The following is a 24102-nucleotide window of genomic DNA, read 5'->3' as shown; positions in this document are numbered from 1 at the left end:
TACTCAAATATCATACCTTCAGTTCACTCGCGTCCCAATATATCTGATTCAAACTCAAAGTATCTTTCCGAGATACGAGACGACGTGTACGTACACGTATGTGTCTACACCCGACCGGCTTTTACCGTCCCAACTGCCTAGCCTCCGCAGCGCAGCGGCCATAGAGTTACTAGCTAGGCAGCGGCGGGCCGGAGCAAGTGGTCGCAAGCCATGCTAAAAAATGCCAGGCCTGTCGGTCGGCTGCGAGCATTGCCATCTCTCTCGCTCTGCATTCATGCCTGGCTCCGCCCGACGCGACCCGCGCGTGCCAACGCCGCATGCTCAAAGCAAAATGGCGCCGGAGGTGCTCCAAAGCGAGCGTGGCGTGTGCGTTGAGAACGTACTGTATTGCAGAACCTACATCATATTGCGCATGGCTTACTGCCTAACGTCGTCTGCTGTGGAGATATCTTATGCGTGCGTGCGCTGCTGGAGTGTAGCAGCAAGGTCTATAGCATACAGCTCTATGGGGCATTCACATCACGTATAAACACCCAACATGCCCTTTCGAATGTGGCCTTGTTGCCCCTCTGACTGACCTAAGTGCCCTGGCCTCTTGGACAAAGTGCCCTTTTCTAAATGGCCTTGCCCCTCTAAAATCCTATTTCGAGGCCTGTTACACTGTGAGAGGGCTCAACATTTGTGTTGGGCCGCCAAGTTCCCAAAAAGGTTATATCTTTTAGTGGCCCTGGGGCCACTAAGATTCAAAGAGGATTCTTATGTTTCCATGTACATGTACACGTGTACCGCATGCCACTACTTTTCTTTTTCCGGCCACCAAAATTTCAGATTTTAAGATTTTAGTGGTCCGAAGTATGTCTCATCGGACATGGAGAGACCTGTGCAATGAGATATTTAGGGCGAATGGGACACCAGAGGGAAAATTAGTATCGAGCCTTGATTTGGTGTATTATATGTGTGCTCTGTTGCCATGATGTTTACACTCTTGCTATTTCTCCTGCATACCTAATGATTTTTCCTCATATGATTTTGAATTGTTTTCTTTTCATTAACTCCCTTCCCCCATCTCATTCCCCTTCTCCTTTTCCCATCCCCTTGCAGCTCCAAGCAGAGAGACCTGTACGATGAGACTTTCAGGCCGCTGGTGGAATCCGTTCTCCAGGGCTTCAATGGCACCATCTTTGCCTATGGGCAGACGGGGACCGGGAAAACCTTTACCATGGAAGGTGAGTTAAATGCTAAATGCTTAACCCGCTATAATGGACGAATCCCAAGTATACTCGACCAGGGGGGCATTTCATGAAGCATTTTGTCTGACCTTGTCTGACAAATTTGCTGTCAGCCAATCAGATGCAAGGATTTCTGTAGCTGGTAACAGTTTGTCAGAAAAAATATCTGACCAAACTGCTTCATGATATGCCCCCCTGGTGTTTATGGTAAATGTTTTTTGTAGTAAATTCAGTTTTTCCTCAATGGAATAATTTGCCTGGGCAAGAATGTACTGTACTCTGTCTAAAGTAGCCAGCTACTAAACATACACTTGATATCTCTGAGACTATGCTTTTTTTGCTTGATAGAAAAGCTGTTTTGCTTGATAGAAAAGCTGTTTTGCTTTTATTCTAATGTTTTGACAGAGATAACTCTCTGTAGTAATGACAAAAATTAGTCATGGCAGCCCACCCAAACCCACAAATAAAAAAAAAAGTATTGTATTTGTTCAATCCATTCTGTTTTATAGTAATCAATAACAGGGGCCTTTCAGTGTTCTTTTGTCTCTGAAAGATTTTTGTGTGTGTATGTGTAAATTGATATATAAGTATTTTTATCTTATTTTTGATTGTCAAAGCGCAATTAGGTTAAGCATTATTTTGCAAAAGGGGCATTGATGTCAGAATACTAGACTAATATCCATACCATACAAATTTTTTATGCCTCCGCCACGAAGTGGTGCCGGAGGCATTATATTTTCGGGTTGTCCGTCCGTACGTACGTACGTTTGTACGTACGTCCGTACGTCCGTCCGCTTTCGTTTACGCGATAACTTGAGTAATATTTACTGGAACTTTACCAAACTTGGTCCAAGTATGAAGTATGATGGGGCAATTATTTTATTAGATTTGGGGTGAAATCGGCTAAAGGTCAAAGGTCAAGGTCAAATCATGAAATTGTATCCGTTTACGCGATAACTCAAGACTGGATGGAGCAAATTTCACCAAACTTTGTTGGAGGATGATGTATGATGGGACAATTACTTGATTAGTTTTTCAGTGAAATCAGACAGAGGTCAAAGGTCAAAGATCAAGGTCAAATCTTAAAATTAATCTGTTTATGTGATAACTCAAAACTGGATGAAGCAGCTTTCACCAAACTTGGTCCAAGGATGATGTATGATGGGACAATTAGTTGAGTAGATTTTAGTGACATTGGCAAGAGGTCAAAGGTCAAAAGGTCAAGGTCAAATGCTACAAATGTTGCAATTTCCCCCATATCTATGCAATGCCCAAAGGTATTTTCTTGAAACTTGGTGTGGACATGTACTACTGCGTAAAGATTCTCCAGAGAGAGTTTCATGTCATAAGGTCAAAGGTCAAAAGGTCAAAGGTTAGATGAAAATGTTGCAATATCACTTTTCTCGCAAATGGTTCAATGTACTTGTATCTTCATGGAACTTGGTACATACGCATGTACTGACTTGCAGGGATTATCTAGGGAATTTAAGGGTCATAGGTCAATAGTCAGGGGTCAAAGGTCAAGGTCAACTCCTCAAAATGTTACTATTTCCGTCATTAATGCTTGCATTATTAGTTCCATAACTTGATACATGCATTACCTAATGGAGATTCTCTGGGAAATGTCGAGCCAGAAGGTCAAAGGTCAAAGGTTAAGGGTCAAAGGCCAGGTTTCAATGCCCCCCCCCCCCAAAAAAAAAAAAAAAAAAAAAAAAAATCTATTTTGTACCGTCATTTACACTCTTTCTTCATACCTTGGAAATTATAGTTGGAGAAATTTACAGGCCACCAAATAGTAATTTTAACGATTTTGTCGGTGTACTGCAAACTATACTTGACTCTCCCTCTCTTATGAACAAGCATTGTATATTGATGGGAGACTTTAATGTTAATTTATTTTGTTATAGTGAAAAGCCCCAGTGTCAGGAATTCTTAGATACAATGATGTACAATTCATTTATACCTTGTATCACGAAACCAACAAGGGTTTCTGATACAACTTCGTCACTAATTGACAACATATTTACAAATTTATCTCACGTTGCTGATCAAGGAATCATTGTTTCTGATATATCGGATCACTTCCCTATATTTGTGACGTTACACGATATTTTTGAAAAAGGTAAAACAAATTATAATAAAAAGGGATTTCGAGTAATGTCACAACAACGTATAGAAAGTTTTAAAATGAGTCTTGATCATACCGACTGGTCTGCTGTTTATAATATGAATGACGCTGATATAGCGTTTGATATATTCAATGAAATTGTTTTGCGTTTATATGATGCTCATTTCCCAGTTTCATCGATCAAATTGAATTATAAAAAAATCCCAAGAAGTCCTTGGATCACCAAATCAATTTTGAGATCTATAAATCGTAAAAACAATTTATTTTATAGATATAAGTCTAGTGGTACAGAAGAAGCAAAACGTAAATACTCAGCTTACCGAAATACTTTGACTTCTGTGCTACGTAAAGCAAAAAAAGATTATTTTTCTGCACAATTTCAAATCCATAAAAATGATATCAAGTCTACTTGGAAAGTTATAAATGATGTATTAAAAAAGAATGATGGAAAGAAACTGGGAATTGATAAAATAATACAAAATGGAACGATAATTGATGACTCCCGTGGTATTGCTGAAGCATTCAACACGTATTTTGTAAATATTGGGTCAAATTTGGCCAGAAATATTCCTTTAACGGAAAAAACATTTCATTCATTTCTTGTGAATCCCAATCCTAGTTCTATATTTTTCACGCCCGTAGATGCATTGGATGTCATAGATATTGTAAATAATTTTAAAGCTAAACAAAGCTCAGGCTATGATGGTATTTCAATGTTTCTTCTTAAACAAATCATTTATGAAGTAGCCGCACCTTTGACCCATGTATTCAATTTGTCTTTAATGACTGGTGTTTTTCCTAGTAAAATGAAAGTTGCCAAGATTATTCCTGTTTTTAAGAAAGGCAGACAGGACGACCTGGGCAATTATAGACCTATATCTCTTTTATCATCATTCTCCAAAGTACTTGAAAAAGTTGTCTACTCCCGAACTATCAAGTTTTTAAATGACCATGATATTTTAGTAGACACTCAATTTGGTTTTCGCAAAAAACATTCGACTACTCACGCTGTTTTGTTGTTAATAGATACAGTTGTTCAAGCTATCGAAGCTAAATCTCACACTGTTGGAGTTTTTCTGGACCACTCCAAGGCGTTCGACACAATTGACCATGAAATATTACTGTACAAACTGTCTCATTACGGGATTCGTGGCAGCGCCTTGGAGTGGTTCAGAGATTACCTCACAAATCGGTCACAATTTGTACACATTAATGATTCTGATTCAAGCACAGCAAATATAACGTGTGGTGTTCCACAAGGCTCCCTTTTGGGACCACTTCTTTTTATTGTGTACATAAATGATTTGCCCAGGTCGTCAGCACTCCTTTCTTTCCTCTTGTTTGCGGATGATTCAAGTCTTTTTTTGACGCACAAAAATCCTACTGAGTTACTTGATATGCTTAACTCTGAGTTGAATCACGTCAATGATTGGATTCAAAGTAACAAACTATCTCTAAATCTAAACAAAACTATAATTTTATGGTGTTTAGTAATACAATCACTTGTTTACCTGGCTCAATTTCAATCACAGGAGTAAACTTACAACAGACAAATTCAGTTAAATTTCTTGGTCTTTTAATTGATTGTAAATTATCTTGGCAGGAACAAACAAATCATTTATGTAAGTTATTATCAAGAAATTTGGGTGTTATACAGAAGCTTAAGCATGTTTTCCCCACATATATATTACGTACCTTATATTCGACTTTGTTATTGCCGTATCTTCATTATAGCATACTGGCCTGGGGGAATTGTTCCAAAATACGCCTGGAGTCTATCTTTAGAATACAAAAGCGAGCTGTAAGGATTATCAATTGTACCAATTATTTAGCACCGACAAGCCCTCTGTTCAAAAGTAATAACCTCTTAAAGATTTTTGATATACATTCTTACTCCCTTGGGATATTTATGTACCAGTTAACTAAAGACGAATTACCTTATGCTTTCACTCCCATGTTTGTAAAAAATAAAGTTATACATTCCTACCCTACAAGACAGGAAAATTCATTTCACTTTTCTCCCGTGAGAACTGCATTTGCTCTTAAAACAATAGTACATACAGGTCCAACATTCTGGAATAGCCTTGACTCCGACATTATTGAATCGTTGTCATTGAACTGTTTTAAACGTAAACTAAAAAAATCCCTTGTGCAGGCTTATATCTAATAATACAACATGCAATTTTATTTGAACTCCCTCTTCTTTATCAGATTCGTTGTTTATCATATGTATTCCATGGTTGCCTTTTGGTTTTTTTTTACTGAGTCATTTATGTCAAGGCCTTCCTGAATTAATGAATCATTATGTATCATGTGCGTTTTTGCGCATTCTTACAGTTACGTAACTGTGTTGCTCGGGTGACAAGGAGTCTTGTTAACGCGTTACAGGTGGCTACTTTGTATTTCGCTATGCTTTCGTATATTTTATTCCTTTCCTTTGCTCTTTTTGCTCTCTTTTCTTTTACGTCCCTTTCCTTCCTTTCATAGTTTTCGTTTCTAGGTTGTTTAAGAAGACCAACACTTTCATATATACAGGGACCTATACATTACAAGCTTTGCTTTTTAGTAGGTCCCCACATTTCATGTTTGTTAAATTGTCTTCTCTTGTATTTTTTGTAATTTACGACGCTATGTTCAATCTTATGTTCAATCGATCGTATCATGTTTGATGTTTTGAAATGTGGAACAATAAAATCAAATCAAATCAAATTACCCATTGCATAAACTTATAAAAAGGTCCGTCAGAATTCAAGTAAAAATTCTCAATTCCCCAAATATGTGTGCCTGCACTCTTAGAAAATTATAACAAACCCAGAAGACATTTCTGATAAACCTGTCATTTCAATATTTTGCCAGTTATGTGAAACTGTCATGGATCACACATTGTGAAGACATTGTACTATACGCCTATTGGGAGAATCATGCATTATGGCGGAGGCATCAAACGCCATAGCGACAATTCTAGTTGTAGGTTGATATACATTGTGTTGGACTGCAAACTTTGATACCCGGTTTATGTGAAATTCCATGAAATGAAGAGTTGTGTACATACACATTTCTTCATGACAAAATTTCTTTTCTTTGGAAGATTTCTTATTGAACTCTACATGTAATAAAAGTTTACTTTGTAGCTGTAGTTAACAAGAAAGCAAAACCAATAATGTAACTCTTCCTAATAACACCCTACTTTCCTTTCCTATGCAGGGTTGCGTTCAAACCCAGAGCTGCGTGGAGTCATACCAAATTCCTTCGAACACATCTTCACCCATATATCACGCACACAGAACCAACAGTACCTAGTCCGTGCCTCGTACCTAGAAATCTATCAGGTAAGAAAATTATTTGCTTCTGTTCTGTTGTTTTCCTCTCTTTGTTCTTCTTTACTTTGTTTTGTCTCATCTGTTTTCTTCTCGTTTTTCCTTCTTTCCTGTCTTCTCTATAATCACCTTTCCTCTTCATTTTATGAGTCCTTCTCTTTCTTTTTCTTGTGTTTTTTTCCTTTGCGTCTTCTTTCTTCTTCCTGTTTTTTTCTTTGTTTTTGTCTTATTTTCATACTTTATGTTCTTGTGCCTTTTCTGTAAACAGTTTCGATATGCTTTTCAACAGAGAAAAATAGTTTTAGTTTTCCCAGTGTCTGTAGATTTTAAACAAAGTGTAATAATCAATCTGGTACCCAATCTTTATCATCACATGAGCACAGCCAACATTAGACTTTAATTCATATGTCTTCTCATAACAGGAGAGACAAAGCAACAAAAAATGCATTTAAATGTGCCTTATGCGAAGTTGTTTCCACACTTGTGTGCACTTCACATCCTGTCAAAAAGAATACAATTACATTGTAGTTTACAAAGATCACACAAATCTTTGATGCATTCACAGGAAGAGATCCGAGACCTGTTAGCCAAGGACCAGACCAAGAGATTGGACCTCAAGGAGAGACCAGACACAGGAGTCTATGTCAAGGTTTGTTTTAATAAAGCCCTTTGTGTACCAAGACTCTTTATAAAGCTTTTCCCTTGCCATGCTACAGTGTATTATTGTCCCCCCCCCCCCCCCCCCCCCCCAACAGAGTTCGGAGGATACTATACTTGCTAAGGAGGTGTATGGGTGGTAATTCTACATGAAGGACACAACAGTTTGTGGTGACGGCGCCCTCAGTGTTCCGACTTGGAGGCCATGTCACTGTTCTTGTGTGTGCTCTATCAGCCGCATTTCTTGTCAGATTTTCTTCAAATTTGGCAAAAAGATGCATTATAGTGAAATAAAGATGCCTATTGTTTTTGGAGCAACTTTCTGGCCTAAAAAGTAATCCAGATGGGGTATGGGAGACGAGTTCAGGGGATACATGTGCTTGAACTTGTCTCCTTTGCGAGTGCTCTAGTTTTCTTTTTTCTTTTTTCTTTTTTTTTTTGATAGCATTTAGCCATCCATCCAAAGTGGACTTAGTTGTTAATATTAACGAGCCCACTCAGGTGTAACAGTGTGCCTCAGTCCGACAGGATGGCCATGTTGTACCAATAGGAATTAGGGGGGCTGGTTTATATCTTTATTCATTGGCAATTACTGTGAAAGTGGTCATTTTTGTGGAATGATAATTTTCATGCATTGTATGCAACTATAAATTGGTGCCAAGATTAAAGCATGCAGATATGTTTACTTGATATGTAACATTTTGTTTGAATGTTTTGATTGAGTGGAATAAAAGATACACCAAATCTATCTCACCCAATTTAGCCCAAAAACAATTTACTCACACAAAAGTTTCCACTTTTACAGTAGTTGTAGACATGTGGAGATCAGCAAAGAAAGCACTCCGATGTGCATGCCTGTTTTAGAACAAAACACAGTAGGGTTAAAGATGCTATTTTATCCAGTATACTGAAACCTCAGCATAATCCCTGAGTCTTCCAAAAGCAAATGTGTGAGCTTCACAAAGAAGATAATTACTGAACTGTTTTTCTGTGCTCATTACACAGGGTTAGATTTTTAACAGGCATTGAAAGAAGTAAATATTTACAAAGTTATTTCTGGATATAAAAGCATTAAAAAGAATTATATGACTCAGAGAGCTTCTCACAATATCAAACCCGAGATTTCATATGACTCTACATGTTATAGCACTTACATTGTACTTTACTCCAACGTTGATTTAGGACAATGCCTGTTTATGGATCAAAACTTCAGTCTTGGTGATTATACATTATACTTTCTAGTAGCACTGTATGGTAATCATAGAGTCCCTGGTTGTTCTCTATTGTGTTAGCTACTCCATGCAAATTTTCATGTTCCGTTAATTTTGTTTCCTTCTTTGGTGGCCACCAGGATCTTTCATCGTTTGTGACGAAGAGCGTGAAGGAAATTGAGCACGTCATGACAGTTGGCAATAACAACAGATCCGTCGGGTGAGTGTAGTTTATTGTCGTGATTCCTCATCCACTGAAAGAATCGTGGGGGCGTTTCATGAAGGAACTTGTCGGATAAAATGTCCGACAAGTCAATTATATCCAACAAGTTTAGAGAAATCATCCAATCAGACTAAAGAATTTCTCAAAACTTGTCGGATATAATTGACTTGTCAGATATTTTATCCGACAAGTTCCTTCATGAAATGCCCCCCAGGTCCAGCCCAAAAGGTAAAGCCAAAGCTAAGAGTTTGAATGTGTTTTTAGCAGAGTGTGTTGATAGTGAGGCACACAGTCTGAATGAATTTGCCCCTAGGCCTTTTCTCTGTGTTTGACACTTTTTTCTGGCATCAAGACATGTAGATGTAGATACTGAATGACATTAATTCACGACTAATGATGCATTTCTGTCATATGCCAACTCTTTGGAGGCTCGTCATATCTGTCAGCAGGGATTAAGTACAGGTTTTGTGCCCCCTTCAAACTGCGCTGATATCAGGAAATGTCTTTAGTGGAAAGTAAAATGCTTAAAAGGATAGTACAGTATTGGTGGAGATGAGAATTGGGCTTTTAACTTTATGCGAGATACCAAGAAAACACTTATGATGTAGTACAGAGCATACCATTTTAAGAGGAATTCAAAGTTTATTTGATGAAAATCGGGTTTGGAATGAATGAAACATCCAAAAACAAAGTAAAACAAAGCGATCGTAATAAAGTGTGGGTTCCACACTCTATTAAAATAGCTTTTTTTTTTTGATATCTCAGCCATTTCAAAACCAATTTTCATCAAATAAGCATTGAATTCCTCATAGAATTACATGCTCTTTCCTATTTCATAAGAGGTTTCTCATTATCTCACCAAAAAATTTTAGAAACCTGAAATTATGTCTCAATCAAAACTGTACGATCCCTTTAACCATGACATAATATAACATTCAGTATGATATTCCAGTACCACTTTCTTGTGAACAGATACATGTATGTGACATATTGACTTTCCTCTGCCAAATAGTTTGTGCTTTGATAAAGAACACTGAAGTCCCGGACCAAATTGTAAACCATCATCGGATCATAATCTTTTGATGCAATATCTTTAGATGTTATGTATTTGTTTTCCTTCATAAGTTCTATGAAAATATTGATCAAGATTTTTTTTTTCTTTTAATATTGGCTTACTGTTATCTTTTTTTCAAAATTTAACTTTTCAACTTTGTTTTTGTGGTAATACTTATTGTATCCCCTATGTGTTAAGCCTTTAACGAGGACATGTATATGATAGTTACACATATTTCTACCATTCAAGGACGATATTAGAGCAAACTTTGAATGAATATGTCACATATTGTCATTTTTTTTTCCTCTCATCTGGATTTACGTGTATTCAGTGCGACCAACATGAACGAGCAGAGTTCTCGCTCCCACGCAATCTTCATCATCACCATAGAGTGTAGTGAGGTGAGTTGAATGTCAAAGGTCAGATGTCAGCAGGATTGGCATGGTGGATCCATTATATCCTCATGTGTAGAAAAGTTGTATGCAGTTTGGAATTATTCACAGACACAATTTCCATACTCAGAAAGGTCATCTCGTAAGAAATTCCAATGCGACAAAAGAGAGAAGAAGAGAACAGTACAATTGTATGCAGTTCAATTTATATGATCAGATGTCCTTTCTACAAATATCTTGAAGATTTTGAAGGAACCATTGTACTTTATTCCATAATATAAAGTGTATTTTACTGTTAAACATAAGGCACTGTCATGATAATTATGATTAAAGGCTAACTACAAATAGTCCATTTTGAATAGCAAGCAGTAATTACTTGTATGTCTCAGCCAAACAATGCTATTATATTTGTTTTGTTTTGTTTGCTTTTGTGTGTGTGTGTGTGTGTGTGTGTGTGTGTGTGTGTGTGTGTGTTTTTAACGATGCAGCTTGGACCAGATGGTGAGAATCACATACGAGTCGGGAAGCTCAACTTGGTGGATCTTGCAGGCAGCGAGAGGCAAAACAAGACAGGGGCTACGGTGAGTGCTGCCCTCTTGTGGTGGATGGAGAAAGACAGCTCTTTTCTAACATCCATGTCCAATCACAAACCCTCTCCCCCGTTCCCCATGAACTCTTTTTCTTTTTCATGTATGTACTGCTATGTATTTTTGCTATATTTCTGTACTCCTAGTTTCATGTTTTCCTTCATCGTAGCAATGTCCCATTTTTTATGTTCTTTTTTTGTCTCCTTAAAGACATTAATGCAGTACTCACACATATTAAACATGCATTCTTTAAATTGGCAACATTTCCTTTCTTGGCCTTGAATTTAATCATGGCTGTGTTTCATTTGTGACCTGCATTCTCATTACAGGGCGAGAGATTGAAGGAAGCAACAAAGATTAACCTTTCACTAGCAGCTCTAGGAAATGTCATATCTGCCCTTGTTGATGGTGAGTGGATACATCTTCTTGCTTCCTACATTGTACAGAGGAGAATTTAACTTAAATAGACGGAATTGATGTGAGTTTCATGAGATTTTAACTGTTTTTATCTTGATGAATGTCAGTGAAAAAAAAAGTTTACACTAACACCAAAAATTTGAATGATACATGCAAATATGCAAACTCAAGAAGTAAAAGGGCTACAAAGAGCATGTAACTTGTCAACATAAATGTCAGCATGATTCACATTATGACATGTACAATCTTTCAACGCCGTGCCAAACACTAGTTAGCAGAACCGTCATGCTTTTCAGCTTAACCTGTAAAACCAGTTGATTTCACGCTTACAGCTATTACTGGTGCATACAATGAAATGAGATAACTGAAATCAAGCTTTGAATCACCCATTATGACCAATATGGAGGAATGAATATGAAAAATAGCAGTTTGATCATGAAATGCATGATCTCCATCCTTGTTAATTTGACATAATCAATGATGGTCTCACTTTGAATATTCAGAAATGATAATATTTAACCTGTATTGTAATCAAAATTGGATGTGGAGATTGTGAGAGAACAAGCTAGAAAGAGAGAGAGAGAGAGAGATAGAAACAGAGAAATAGAGAATGTTGGTGTGTATGTGTGTTTGGCATCATCTAAGGATATATCCTGGCAATATATTTTGTGGATATGATACTTTTGTACAATCATATTTTATGTATCAATTTGTATTCGTGCAGGCAAGAGCTCTCACATTCCGTACCGAGACTCCAAATTGACGAGGCTCCTCCAAGACTCACTGGGGGGCAATGCCCGCACCGTCATGGTGGCCAACCTGGGTCCTGCCAGCTACAACTTTGACGAGACCATCACCACTCTGAGGTGAGTCCAGATGAGTTCAGTCAATTTGAGTTGGTTGAGTCAAATCGAGTTGAGTCAAATCAGCTCAAGTTACGTCAAGCCAAGTCGATTAGACCAGAGTTGAGTGGAGGTACGTCAAGTACGGCTAGGTCGAGTGTAGTTGTACGTAGTAACTTCAGTACTGTTAAGTCAACTCAAGCCAAGTCGATCAAGCCAAGCTATGTCGAGTAGAATTGTGTCAAGTTGAATCAAGCAAGATCTGGCCATGTTGAGTTCATTTTCAAGTTGAGTCGTATTTATCAAAACCATGTTGAGCAGAGCTAATTCAAGCTTGACAGAGTCGAGTTTACTTACGTCTAGTTGAGTCATTGAGCCATGTCCAGAGACTATGCTAGATCGTAAATTTTGTTTGCATTAAATTGACTCTGCTCCATTTCCGTTTTGATGATACTAAATAGGTACGCCAACCGGGCCAAGAACATCAAGAACAAACCGAAGATCAACGAGGATCCGAAGGACGCCCTCTTGAGGGAGTTTCAGGAAGAGATCATGAGGTTGAAGCAGCAGCTGGAGAAGAAAGGAGGCACCGGTGGCGGGATGGGGTCTCAGAAGAAGAGGAAGAGAGGGAAGAAGCTGGGGCAAGGTAAGGCAAAGATGTGTGACTCTAGGCAAAAGATTGAGAAGTTTAAGATCGCGATCTTTCAGATCTCGGAAGTTCCCACAAAACTTTGCCAAAAACTTCTTGCGAAACTTCCTACATCAACTAGGGATTTTTCCCCCTCCCCCTCCAAATTTCTTGATCTTTTGCCAGTGTGACCGCGAGAAACTGAAACCTAGCGATCTTTGTCACGTGACCAGTCCACCACCTGCTGGCGGGTAGTGTCTCCGAAGCGCGAGGCCATTGTCATGTACAGATGTGCATTGTAACATCACAATCACGAGCCATTGGTCTGGGTGCTCTTTTTTCTTTCTTGTGCTCGCGCACCAATGACCCAAACTTCTTGATCTAAAGATCGAGAAGTTTGGCTGCCAGTGTGACTGCACGACAAAAGATCGGGAAGACTTCCCGACCTTGAACTTTGTGATCTTTACCCAGTCTGACCGCGCCTTTTGTAAGCTACACTGTATATACTTAACTCAGGTGGAAAATGTAGTCTTATAATGAGCAAAGATGTACCAAAACAATGAAGTTTATGAATATGAAGCAACTATTGTTGTTTTCTATAACTAGTATTTCCTTTGTACGTAAATTGCTTTTTCAATGAAGTCTGAGTATTGCTATGCTTCATTATGTCCAAAAGTGAACCTCTTTTGAAAAGAAAAAAAAAGAAAAACCTAATTATGTGAGTAGTACAATTGCTAGTAAGAATTAATGTGCTATTACCTTATAGAAACACATACATTTATATGTGACCCTGCACCTCAAAACAAACAAGAAGTCGCCAGACATTAATTTTTAGTTAAGACCATATTCTGAAAGAGCAGACTTTAAACTTTAGAATGATGTATAACTCAAATCAAATGGACTCTCCTAACCTACAAGTATCTAAATATTTGAAAGAAAGCACAAACTCAGGAAAAGTGTGAACTGAGAAAAGAGGCTCTGAAGTACAGTGTCTATTCAAGCGCTTTAATAATCTATACCAAACCGTGCTGGCTGTGCGATGAATGGGACAAAAAAACAGGAAGTAAACCACCAGAGTAACAACAATGAAGGGATTATCAGATTAAACTGAAATTGAGCATGTCTCATTAACTCATTCTGTCCATAATCAATGCCAACTTTCAAAGCAGTAACACTCTCTTTACAAAAGTTATTAGAGTTGATAGTGAAGAGTGTGGACAAGGTTTTTCAGAAATGAAAAAGGGATTCTAAAGACACACCTAATCACACTATTCTACCAAAAATGTTTGAGATAAACTGCTAAAAAACACACTTTCCTGCCCGTTTTATGATACCAAATTTTAGCATAATGTAAAAGAAGACCCGCTCTTTCAGAAAATATGAAAAAGTCAAGTTCGGCTAGGTTGACCCATTTCACTTATTTTCAGTCCTCACGCAAAATCAGTGTGTGCGACTTTATGTTCGTTTTGAGGTGCACGGTCACATATACCTAGTGTTTCCACAAGAATGCTGTGCAGTGCACGATCTAGAATTTTGTCAAATTATGAATGAGAATCCCAATGAAAGTAACATACAATTATGTATGATACATGTATTTTAAAAGAGCTATCTTTGAGTAAGCCAATTAAAGAGAATTCAAAGAGATCCCCCTGATATTGGGTAAAAGGGAACTGTCTTTCTATTTTTTAGTTGGTGTGATTACAGTAATTCATAACAGATTATCTGGGACAGGAAGCTGATTCTGCTATTTTCTTTGTGATCATGATTGTCAAAAGGAAGTAGATAAGGCCTATACAGTATGTATCTTCATGGTGCAATGAGGTTAATATCACTTTGACCTTTTTCGATCAGGAGGCTCGGAGGATGACGACATCGACGATGAGACAGAGGAGGGAGCCGAGATGGATGAAGAGGAGATGTACAAGGAGGCTCAGCAGAAGCTGGAGCAGGAGAAGCAGGCAATCCTGGCCAACCAAAATATGATCGCTGAGGTAACGTCTATCTTGAAAAAGATCTATCCATTCTGATAAGCCCACATGCACACACGTGCGTATGGAAATATATAGAAATTACTCTGAGGTCAGGGGCCTCTTGCATAAAGCATCTAACTTGAGAAAAACTTTTGTAAGAAGTGAATACTGTATGAGCTGAAATTTTTGCGGTGCTTTTATTTTCGCGAATTTCGGGAATCGCCTTCGAACCCCGAAAAATAGCAATGTGCAAATAAGTAAGTTTAGTTAGACCCTCGCAACCGCGAAATTAACAACATGCGAAAATGTCCTCCAAGTAGCAATTCGCGAAAATATCTGGACAGTACTCGGGTTATTATGATTCCCCCATTGACTTTACAAAGGAAAAACTCTATTAAAAATCAACCTTTCTTTTTCTCATGGTGGAAAAAAAAAAAAAAGGCAACAGGCCCGAGGTGTCCAGTCACTTGGCCGTTTCGCTAGTATGCCGTTTTTCGTTCTCTCTTTGGGATAGCATTACACCCCCGGCTTTTTGGTAGTTCAGCTCAAACTTGGTTCGTGCAACTGCTATCATACTTTACAGGAACAGCTGTAGATTTGCAAGACATGATTTGCTTTAATATCGAGTAAAACATACAAGTGATGCATTCCCATGATAATGACAACTTTTTGCAAGTAATAATATCAAAATATCGACTGAAGCACTGTTACGTAGGAGTGTTTAGCAGTTGAAGTTTTTTGACAAGTCGATAGCATTATGTCCAGCAATTATGTGGGGTCGTCAACTTAAGGCGGAAGAAATTGAAAGATGATTATTGTTAGCATCGACATATCATCAATCTCATCATCATCACCAGTTTTCTGTTGCCATGGCGACTTGCAGAAGAAGCAGAGGCTTGTGGCTGAGGTTCGATTGGCTTTAGACAGGAAAAATCTCTTAAAAATCGACCTGAGTTTTTCTCAGGTAAAAAAAATCTCTTAAAAATCGGGTTTTTCTCAGGTTTTTTTCAACAGCCCCAAAGTGTCGAGTCAGTTGGCCATTGGCAGTTTCATTGTTATATCTTGTGGATAGCATTACGCCCCCATTTTCTGAGTAGTTAAGCTAAAATTTAGCTCATGCATCTTCTATTGTATGTAGATGTGGCAGACATGTTTTGCATCAGTATAAAGTAAAGCATGATGAATTGCCAGGATGGTAATGGGAAATTTTAGGTTGAATAATACCAAAATGTTGTGGATTAAACTTCTGTTTAGTATGTGACCCTGCACCACAAAACAAACAAAAAGTCGCCAAACATGAAATTTTAGTGAAGAGCATATTCTGAAAGAGCAGACTTTTAGCTTTAAAATGATATATAACTCAAATCAAATGGACTCTCCTAACCTATCTAAATTTGGAAAGAAGACACACACTCAGGAAAAGTGTGAACTGAGAAAAGAGGCTTTGAAGTACAGTGTCTATTCAAGTGCTTAGTCTTTACATGTACAAGCCGTGCTGACTGTGCAATGAATGGGACAAAAAAAAAACCAGGATGTAAACCACCAGAGTAACAACAATGAAGGGATTATCAGATTAAATTGACATTTATCATGCCTTATTAACACATTCTGTCCTTAATTAATGCCAACTTTCAAAGCAGTAGCGCTATCCTTTCAAAAGTTATAGGACTTGAAAGTGAAGAGTGTGTACAAGGTTTTTGAGAAATGAAAACAGGACTGTGAAGACACAACTAAACACACTACTCTGCCAAATAATGTTCCAGAAAAACGGCTAAAAAGCACACTTTTTTGTCCGTTTTATGATCCCAAATTTTAGCGCAATGTAGAAGAAGACTTGCTCTTTCAGAAAATATGAAAAAGTCAACATCGGCTCGGTTGACCCATTTCACCTATTATCAGTACTCACACAAAATCAGTGTGTGCGACTTTTTGTTCATTTTGTGGTGCACAGTAGCATATGTAGAAAGTATACTGATATGGTATATTTCTGTCAGTTTAATAGCATACTGTATTCATTCCCTCCAGAAATTGTGGGAGGTCACGAGTTATGTCAGAAAACATTGAGAGACAAGTATCATTCACATCAATATACAGGGTGGCCCGAAAAGAACGGAACATCTAAGATCTTTAATTTCAGCAATATTGTTGCAAACATCTCATTATTTTGCATACTGTTGGAAAGGCCACTCTTTGTCCAACAGAATGACACCAAGTTCTTTAATTTTGGTTAATGCGTTATGATTTTAGGCCCATTTTTGTCAACCCTTGCAATTTTCAAAATGTGATAATTTTGCACTCTCAGGGATACCGAAACCAGCGACAATTTGGCTTGTCATAGAACCAGTAGCATTTGCAGTGTGTGGAATGTGAGGCAGACGTGTGATTGTCATTGTCCGCCCCACATTCCCCACATTGTGAACGCTACTGGTTCTACGACAAGCCGAATTGTCGCTGGTTTCGGTATCTCTCAAAGTGCAAAATGATCACATTTTGAAAATTGCAAGGGTTGACAAAAATGGTCCTAAAATCATAACGCATTAACCAAAATTAAATAACTTGGTGTCATTCTATTGGAAAAAGAAATGCCTTTCAAATGATATGCAAAATAATGACATATTTGCGACAATATTTCTGTGATTAAAGATCTTAGGCGTTCCGTTCTTTTTGGGCCACCCTGTATAGTCATCATCATCATCATCGTCTTTGTTCTGTTGCCATGGCGACTTGCAGGAGAAGCAGAGGCTGGTGGCCGAGGTGCAGTCCAGACAGGAGGAGGTGAAGAAGCAGCAGCAGCAGCGGGACATCCTGGACTCCAAGATCAGGGCCATGGAGAGCAAGCTGCTGGTTGGGGGCAAGAGCATCATGGACCACACCAACGAGCAGGAGAAGAGACTGGAGGAGCAGCGGCTGAAACTCATCGACGAGAAGGTGGCATATTTAGTTCTGAGACATCATCCACCTCACTTCCTCACTGTCTGTTTTGGATGTTTTGTTTTCTATTTGTTTTCATCATTGTACTGAAACCTTCTTTCTTTCTTTCTTTCTTTCTTTCTTTCTTTCTTTCTTTCTTTCTTTTTTTGGAGTCATTGACACAGGTGTTTCTGTTATGCTATTGATGTGATTAGCAACATAATATAATTATTAACTTAAAGGTAATATATGATAATGTTGTACTCCAATAGTATTGACTTTATGCACATAATGTACAATACTTTGTATGTGGACAAAGGGCAGCATGTAATGATGTGTCATCTCGAGTTGCGTAGAAAGTGAAGATCCTGAGATAGAGTTCAGAATGCAGAGTGTCAGGAATAGAAAAACTTCACGTTGGAAATTTGAAGTGTTTGTGAATAATTGCATTGATTGTGGAAGATACATGCTCAATCTATTGTGTTCTGTGTTCCCAGAACAGGAGCTTGAGATAACAAATGAAGAGAGGCAACATCTAAATTGCAATCTTCAGAAGTAGCACGTACACACTGTGTTTTTTTGTGTGTATACACGTATGTGATGAAAGTTTACTGTGAATGAGGACAGGATGATCATGGAGATGATGTTCTATCTGTTCTCCCCTGCCGTTGCCATAGAAACAAGAGCGTGAGATGGAGATGAAGCTGAAGGAGAAGGATGAGAACACGGAGGAGCTCCAGGAGACGTACAGCTCCCTACAGCAGGAGGTGGAAGTCAAGACCAAGAAACTGAAAAAGGTCAGTGATGTACCCCTTGAACATTAGAAAGGTGTCACGTCGATAAAGATTAGCTAATCCGCCCCCCCCCCCCCCCCATGTGTTAAAAAGGCAAGGGAATGGACCACCATGAAACTGACAAAGTTCAGTTCTATACCCATCAAGAATAAAGGAAAGTTGCTAAGTTGTACAAATGCAGAAATTTGAGCGTTAGAAAGGTACCAGGTCGAAAAAGATTGGTCAAAGCCAAGTTAAGTCAGTGACTTATAAATGCTGACTGCAAACAACTACTGTTAAAAAGGACATTTTTCACAAGTCATGTTTTGCTCCCGATGTGGTAACATGAAATTCTGTATGTGTTTTATTTTGCAGATTTGAATTGTAAAGTAGCATTTACATATCAAGCAAAAACTTTCTGGGAGTGTGATATTTGCACTAGGTTTATGATGCACTAAATGCAAAGCTTTCCATACTGTGAACATTTCCAGTGCCACACTACCAGGGCTGCCAAGTCGCTGTGTATATAAATTAGGATTTTGTTTACAAAATACGGTCACATTGAGGAGCCATTTTTCCATCAGAATATTTACTAGTTAATGTACCCATCTTCCGTCTATTTTTCAATCTCTCCCGAGATAGAAATCTCCTCCTGCCTATGTTTGCTGCGATTTCTCAATGTATCCATCAGTCCATTAGATTCCATCCATCCATCCATCCATTCATCCATCTTGTCTATTCCTGTTCTTATGTCTCTCCCTTATATCTGTCCCTCTGTTTAACCGCCTATTCCACTTTCAATTTATCCATCAATCTGTCTCTCTATCTATCTATCTATCTATCTTTCTCTCTATCTATCTATCTATCTATCTGTCTCTCTATCTATCTATCTATCTCTCTATCAATGTACACAACAGTGTATTTCTCAGTCTTTCTTAAGCTGAACATCTCCATATAAGTCTGTCTTGCCACCTCATGTATCTGCATGTATCTGTTCATCTATGTCATTTCAATCTATCCATATACATTGCATCCATTTTAACTCCATCTATCCATCCATCCATCCGTTCATGAAGTCAGTCCCTTTCAATAATGTATGTATATCCTCTAATACCTGTCCAGTTGTTTGCCAAGCTTCAAGCCTACAAGAGTGACATCCAAGACTTGCAGGACGAACACGCCAGGGAGAGGCAGGATTTGGAGCAGACTCAGAATGAACTCATCCGAGAGCTCAAACTCAAGTGAGTCTCACACCTTGTATAGAGTCCTATTTACCCTGACGATTCCGGAAAACCTCTGGAGGACATCTCATACCCTGTCTACAGTCCCCTTTACCCTGGGAATTCTAGAAAACCTCTGGGGGACATCTCATACACTGTCTACAGTCCCCCTTTACCCTGAGAATTCTAGAAAACCTCTGGAATACATCTCATACCCTGTCTACAGTCCCCTTTACCCTGACAATTCTGGAAAACCTCTGGAGTACATCTCATACATTGACTGTCTGTAGTCCTCTTTAATTAAAGAGTCCCGTTTATCCAGAGAACCTCACGTCAGGAGAAAGTGTTATGGATGATATTAGAAGAAGTAATTACCCACTAAAAATGTACATTTTACAAGAATGTTAATTTCTCATTGAAAGTCTTTAATGTAAGATTCCAGCCATATTTTTTTTTTCATCGTGCGTTTTCTCTCGTTTCCACCAGGAAACTTATTGCAGACAATTTCATCCCGCCAGAAGAGAAGACGAAAATCACGACTCGAGCGGTGTTTGACGAGGAGACGGAGGAGTGGCTCCTAACACCTCTAGCCAAGGCAGAAGGGTAAGCCCCCACCCCCCCACCCCTGAAATACTACACTGATACTTTGTATGGAATGAATGGAAATCCGATTGGGTGAAAGTCAAATGCTTGTAGCTGCTTTGTCCTGACAATCGGATTTACTGCACCTAATAATACATAGATTGTAATTGCTCTTCCATGAATAGTCAGAACTTCATCTTTCCTTGTGCCTATTCTATCAAAACAAGAAATGCAAAATGAAAGAGGAAATGGGAGGACATCTGGTTTCCAGATATGTTGGGAGTAGTTAGGTGAATTCAGTTCTTCTTTGGTTGTCATTGTTACCTCCGCCAAGGGAGGAGGTTATGTTTTCGTAACCGTTGGTTTGTTTGTTTGTTCGTTTGTTCGTTTGTTTGTTTGTTCGTTCGTTCGTTTGTCTGTGCGCAAAATAACTCAAAAAGTATTGAACGTATTGGGATGAAACTTGCAGGAAAGGTTGAGAATGACACAAGTAACAAACGATTAACTTTTGGTAGTGATCCGAGAATTTTGGGGGAATATATGAAGGATTTTTTATATTTTGGCAGGTAGGGTCAATGAACTTGGGAGTTCAGGCTGCGCGTATTTGACGTTTGCATGCGCGCACTAAAGTGCGTGCTCTAGTTTTTGCTAGGGTGAGGAGCGCTGTGCAGCTGAGGGTTTATGACGTAACAAAGGCTTCTATGTTGGAAAATGGGGAGACTTTCAGCACACTATTATAAACACTTTCAGCGTGCTATAGTGTATACGTATGGCTGGAAATCACTGATATCTCTATGGAAGAACAAGATCAGTGATTGAAATGAGATGCACGCTTGGCGGAGGTCTGCGCTCTCAGAGTGCTTCTCTAGTTTTGTTTTGTTTTATTTGTTTCTGCTTGTTTATTCACAGGCCTCAGCAGATGGCCAAGAGACCGGTGTCTGCCGTTGGAAACAGGAGACCGATAGCTGACTACGCCAAGATGGCCGCCCAGATGGGAGGCAACCCACGATACAAGGTCTGTATCTCTAGCTGTTGGATGAGGGTCAATATTTTTCTCAACAAAGATGTGTTGTATGAACAATATTTTTCGGGCAAATGCAGGAAATGTGGAATAGACATGCATGTCACTTGTCACATGCTTTGTCTTTATACCTCTTAACCCATTGAAGACGAGTCCCGAGTAGGCCTATACCTGTGCAGGTGTCTATGGGAAATGTGTGTTGTAGGAAAATCAAACTGTCCCCAACGGGTTAAGGTCCATGCAAAACTGTTGCCAAAAAAAAAAAAAAAAGCACAAAGCTTGACTGTTTTACTACCAAATAATGCATTACAGTAAACCTAATGGACTATGCTGTTAACTCTCACAAGATATTGTAAATATAGAGCAATATTTTGGTGTCTAAATAAAGCCCTTGATGTGTCCGGGTGCATTACATATCATAAGATGGTGTGATGTATGCTCTGGATTTGCACATGAAAAGTTTATTGGTCAACATAGTAATATTCACCTGGTGGGCTAACATACTGCATTATCATTGTTAATATGGAACCAATGTGTGGTTGGATCCTGTTCCTACCGATAGGCTGAGAACATCCTGTCTGTGGACCTGGACATGCCCAATAGGACCACCCGGGACTACGAGGGACCCACGGTGGCCCCACGGGTCCAGGCTGCACTGGATGCCGCGCTACAGGATGAAGATGACCTGGATCTGGAAGTGCAGTGAGTTCTTGTATTTTGTTGCTCTATCAACCACACTAATGGATTAAATGCACACTGGTTTTCTGGCTGGCCTATTGAAAAACACAAAACCAAAACAAAACAAAACAAAACAATTGCACAAAATAGATTAGAGGCACAGCACATTTCTGTCTGGCTTTTTGGAAATTAGCAGAAACAAAAGACAAGAGACCAATGATGACAGGCATAATGTCGGTTCACAACACTAAACAATTATATTATTTGAAAGTCTGTTTTCACTGCAGGGTTAGTTTAAAAAGTGGTAGTGAAATTGATAGGACAAGTAATAGAGGCTATTTCATTGGCAGTATAAGAGTGTCATTCGTAATCAGCAGAGACTTCACGTAATGTGATCCATTCAAGGTGTTAGAAATGTTTGGCACCCACTTACATGTATACAATAAAATTTAGAGTTATGCATGACTCCATTTACTTCATTCACAAGGATTGCTAACAAATCGAGTACTATTTTAAAGGGTTTGGGAAGTCTGTATTAGTTTGTGCTTTACTATTGTTTTTTTTTTTTTTTTTTTTTTGAAAGTGAATGTCATTAAAAAATGAGAAATACGATGTAAGAAAAATACAGCTGTATGGAAACTTTTATATATTGAACACAGCAATTCAATGTTGTGAATAAAATGTGATGTATTTCTTTTTTTCTTCTCTGTCTTGTGTTTCTTCCAGACCTGAAGTTTTCAAGGCAAAGACAAAACTTAAGAAGGACAAAGTCAAATCAAAGTAAGTAGAATCAGTTAGCTGCATGTTAGTAAGGGAACAAGTAGTGGTAGTACTTTAACTCTTTACAAGAATCGCTCATTTTTCTGACACTTGTTCTTCAAATGTGATACAAATAGGACTTCTTGCAACTGATCAACAAATTGCCGTACATTGATGTAAATACATTTAGGCACCGATTAATCATTGTTTTAGTAAGTGGCCATTATAAAAAGATATTGGCATACATACACTGGCTGGATTTGAACCAACAACCTCCTGAGCATCAGAAGGGCATCATATCCACTAGGCCACCAAGCTTCTGCCTAATAGCCAGTGCTGGTTTTAATCCAGATAGTATGCACAGAAATGGATTCTTTCATTGAGTTTTTCTTCTTGCAACTGAATTTGTGGATCAGTTGTAAGAAAGACAACTCCATGAAAGAGTTCATTGATTTGAATAAACAGGACTCCTGTTACATGTACTACTGCTATCATCATTATTACACTTGCTATGTACGTCGTATGTCAGCTGCTACTGCTCCTACCGTAACTACTACCCTCAGTACTACTAGTACTACTACCACTACTACTACTACAACTACTACCACTACTACTACTACAACTACTACTACTACTACTACTACTACTACCACTACTACTACTACTACTACTACTACCACTACTACTACTACTACTACTACTACTACCACTACTACTACTACTACTACTACTACTACAACTACTACTACTACTACTACTACTACTACTACCACTACTACTACTACTACTACTGTGTGTTGCTAAACATCGAGTTTCGAGTTTCGAGTTTCGAGTTTCGAGTTTCGAGTTTCGAGTTTCGAGTTTCGAGTATCGAGTATCGAGTTTCGAGTATCGAGTTTCGAGTTTCGAGTTTCGAGTTTCGAGTTTCGAGTATCGAGTTTTCGAGTTTTCGAGTTTCGAGTATCGAGTTTCGAGTTTCGAGTTTCGAGTATCGAGTTTCGAGTTTCGAGTTTGGAGTCTCAATTTCAAATTTCAAGTTGCAGATTTTCGTTAATTGGTAATTGAAAAGCCAGCGATAAATCGGGAGCCTGTGTCTCCTTCTTTCTCATTGAATACTTCAAGCCTTACAGCAATAGCTTTGGAATCTGCGCTATTTTGTTATTGAATTACACTTTTACTGCAATTCCATATCAAATTTGTGTGATTAAGTTACGTAACAAGTGTACTGTACAGCCCTTAACATTTGCAGCAAAAAAAAAAAAGAATAGGGCCCATGTCATTATAACGAGATCATCGATCCGACTAATTTACTTCATTATGTCGAGACATAATATCCTGACACATGGAATACAACCACAATTGTGCAGTTATTAAAATGCCCTGGTGCAAACTGGTTACATGTATAGACGGATAATATGACGCGATATTGATGAACAGAAAAAGTACATGTGACGGGGAAGTGCTGACCGTAGGGAATTTACTCGCGAAAAACAAAGAAAACTGT

General features: G+C 38.5%; 1 protein-coding gene across 1 annotated transcript; it reads left to right on the top strand.

Annotated features, from left to right (window-relative positions):
• Positions 1–1101: 1101 nt before the first annotated feature.
• Positions 1102–22623, top strand: LOC139739549 (kinesin-II 95 kDa subunit-like; the record flags this gene model as incomplete). Its single annotated transcript, XM_071650151.1, has 17 exons — positions 1102–1226; positions 6562–6686; positions 7240–7323; positions 8683–8762; positions 10151–10220; positions 10700–10792; positions 11128–11206; positions 11940–12081; positions 12519–12703; positions 14537–14676; positions 17386–17583; positions 18243–18362; positions 19461–19579; positions 20045–20161; positions 21050–21155; positions 21724–21863; positions 22566–22623. Coding segments are annotated over 17 exons (1981 nt in total), but the record flags the coding sequence as incomplete, so codon positions are not given.
• Between the last annotated feature and the right edge of the window lie 1479 nt (positions 22624–24102).

This window comes from Diadema antillarum, unplaced genomic scaffold (genome assembly GCF_040938485.1).
Source record: "Diadema antillarum isolate AM-2024a unplaced genomic scaffold, OU_Dant_1.0 seq00000805_RagTag, whole genome shotgun sequence".
Lineage (NCBI taxonomy): Eukaryota > Metazoa > Echinodermata > Echinoidea > Diadematoida > Diadematidae > Diadema > Diadema antillarum.
This window is presented reverse-complemented; position numbering and strand designations above follow the sequence as displayed.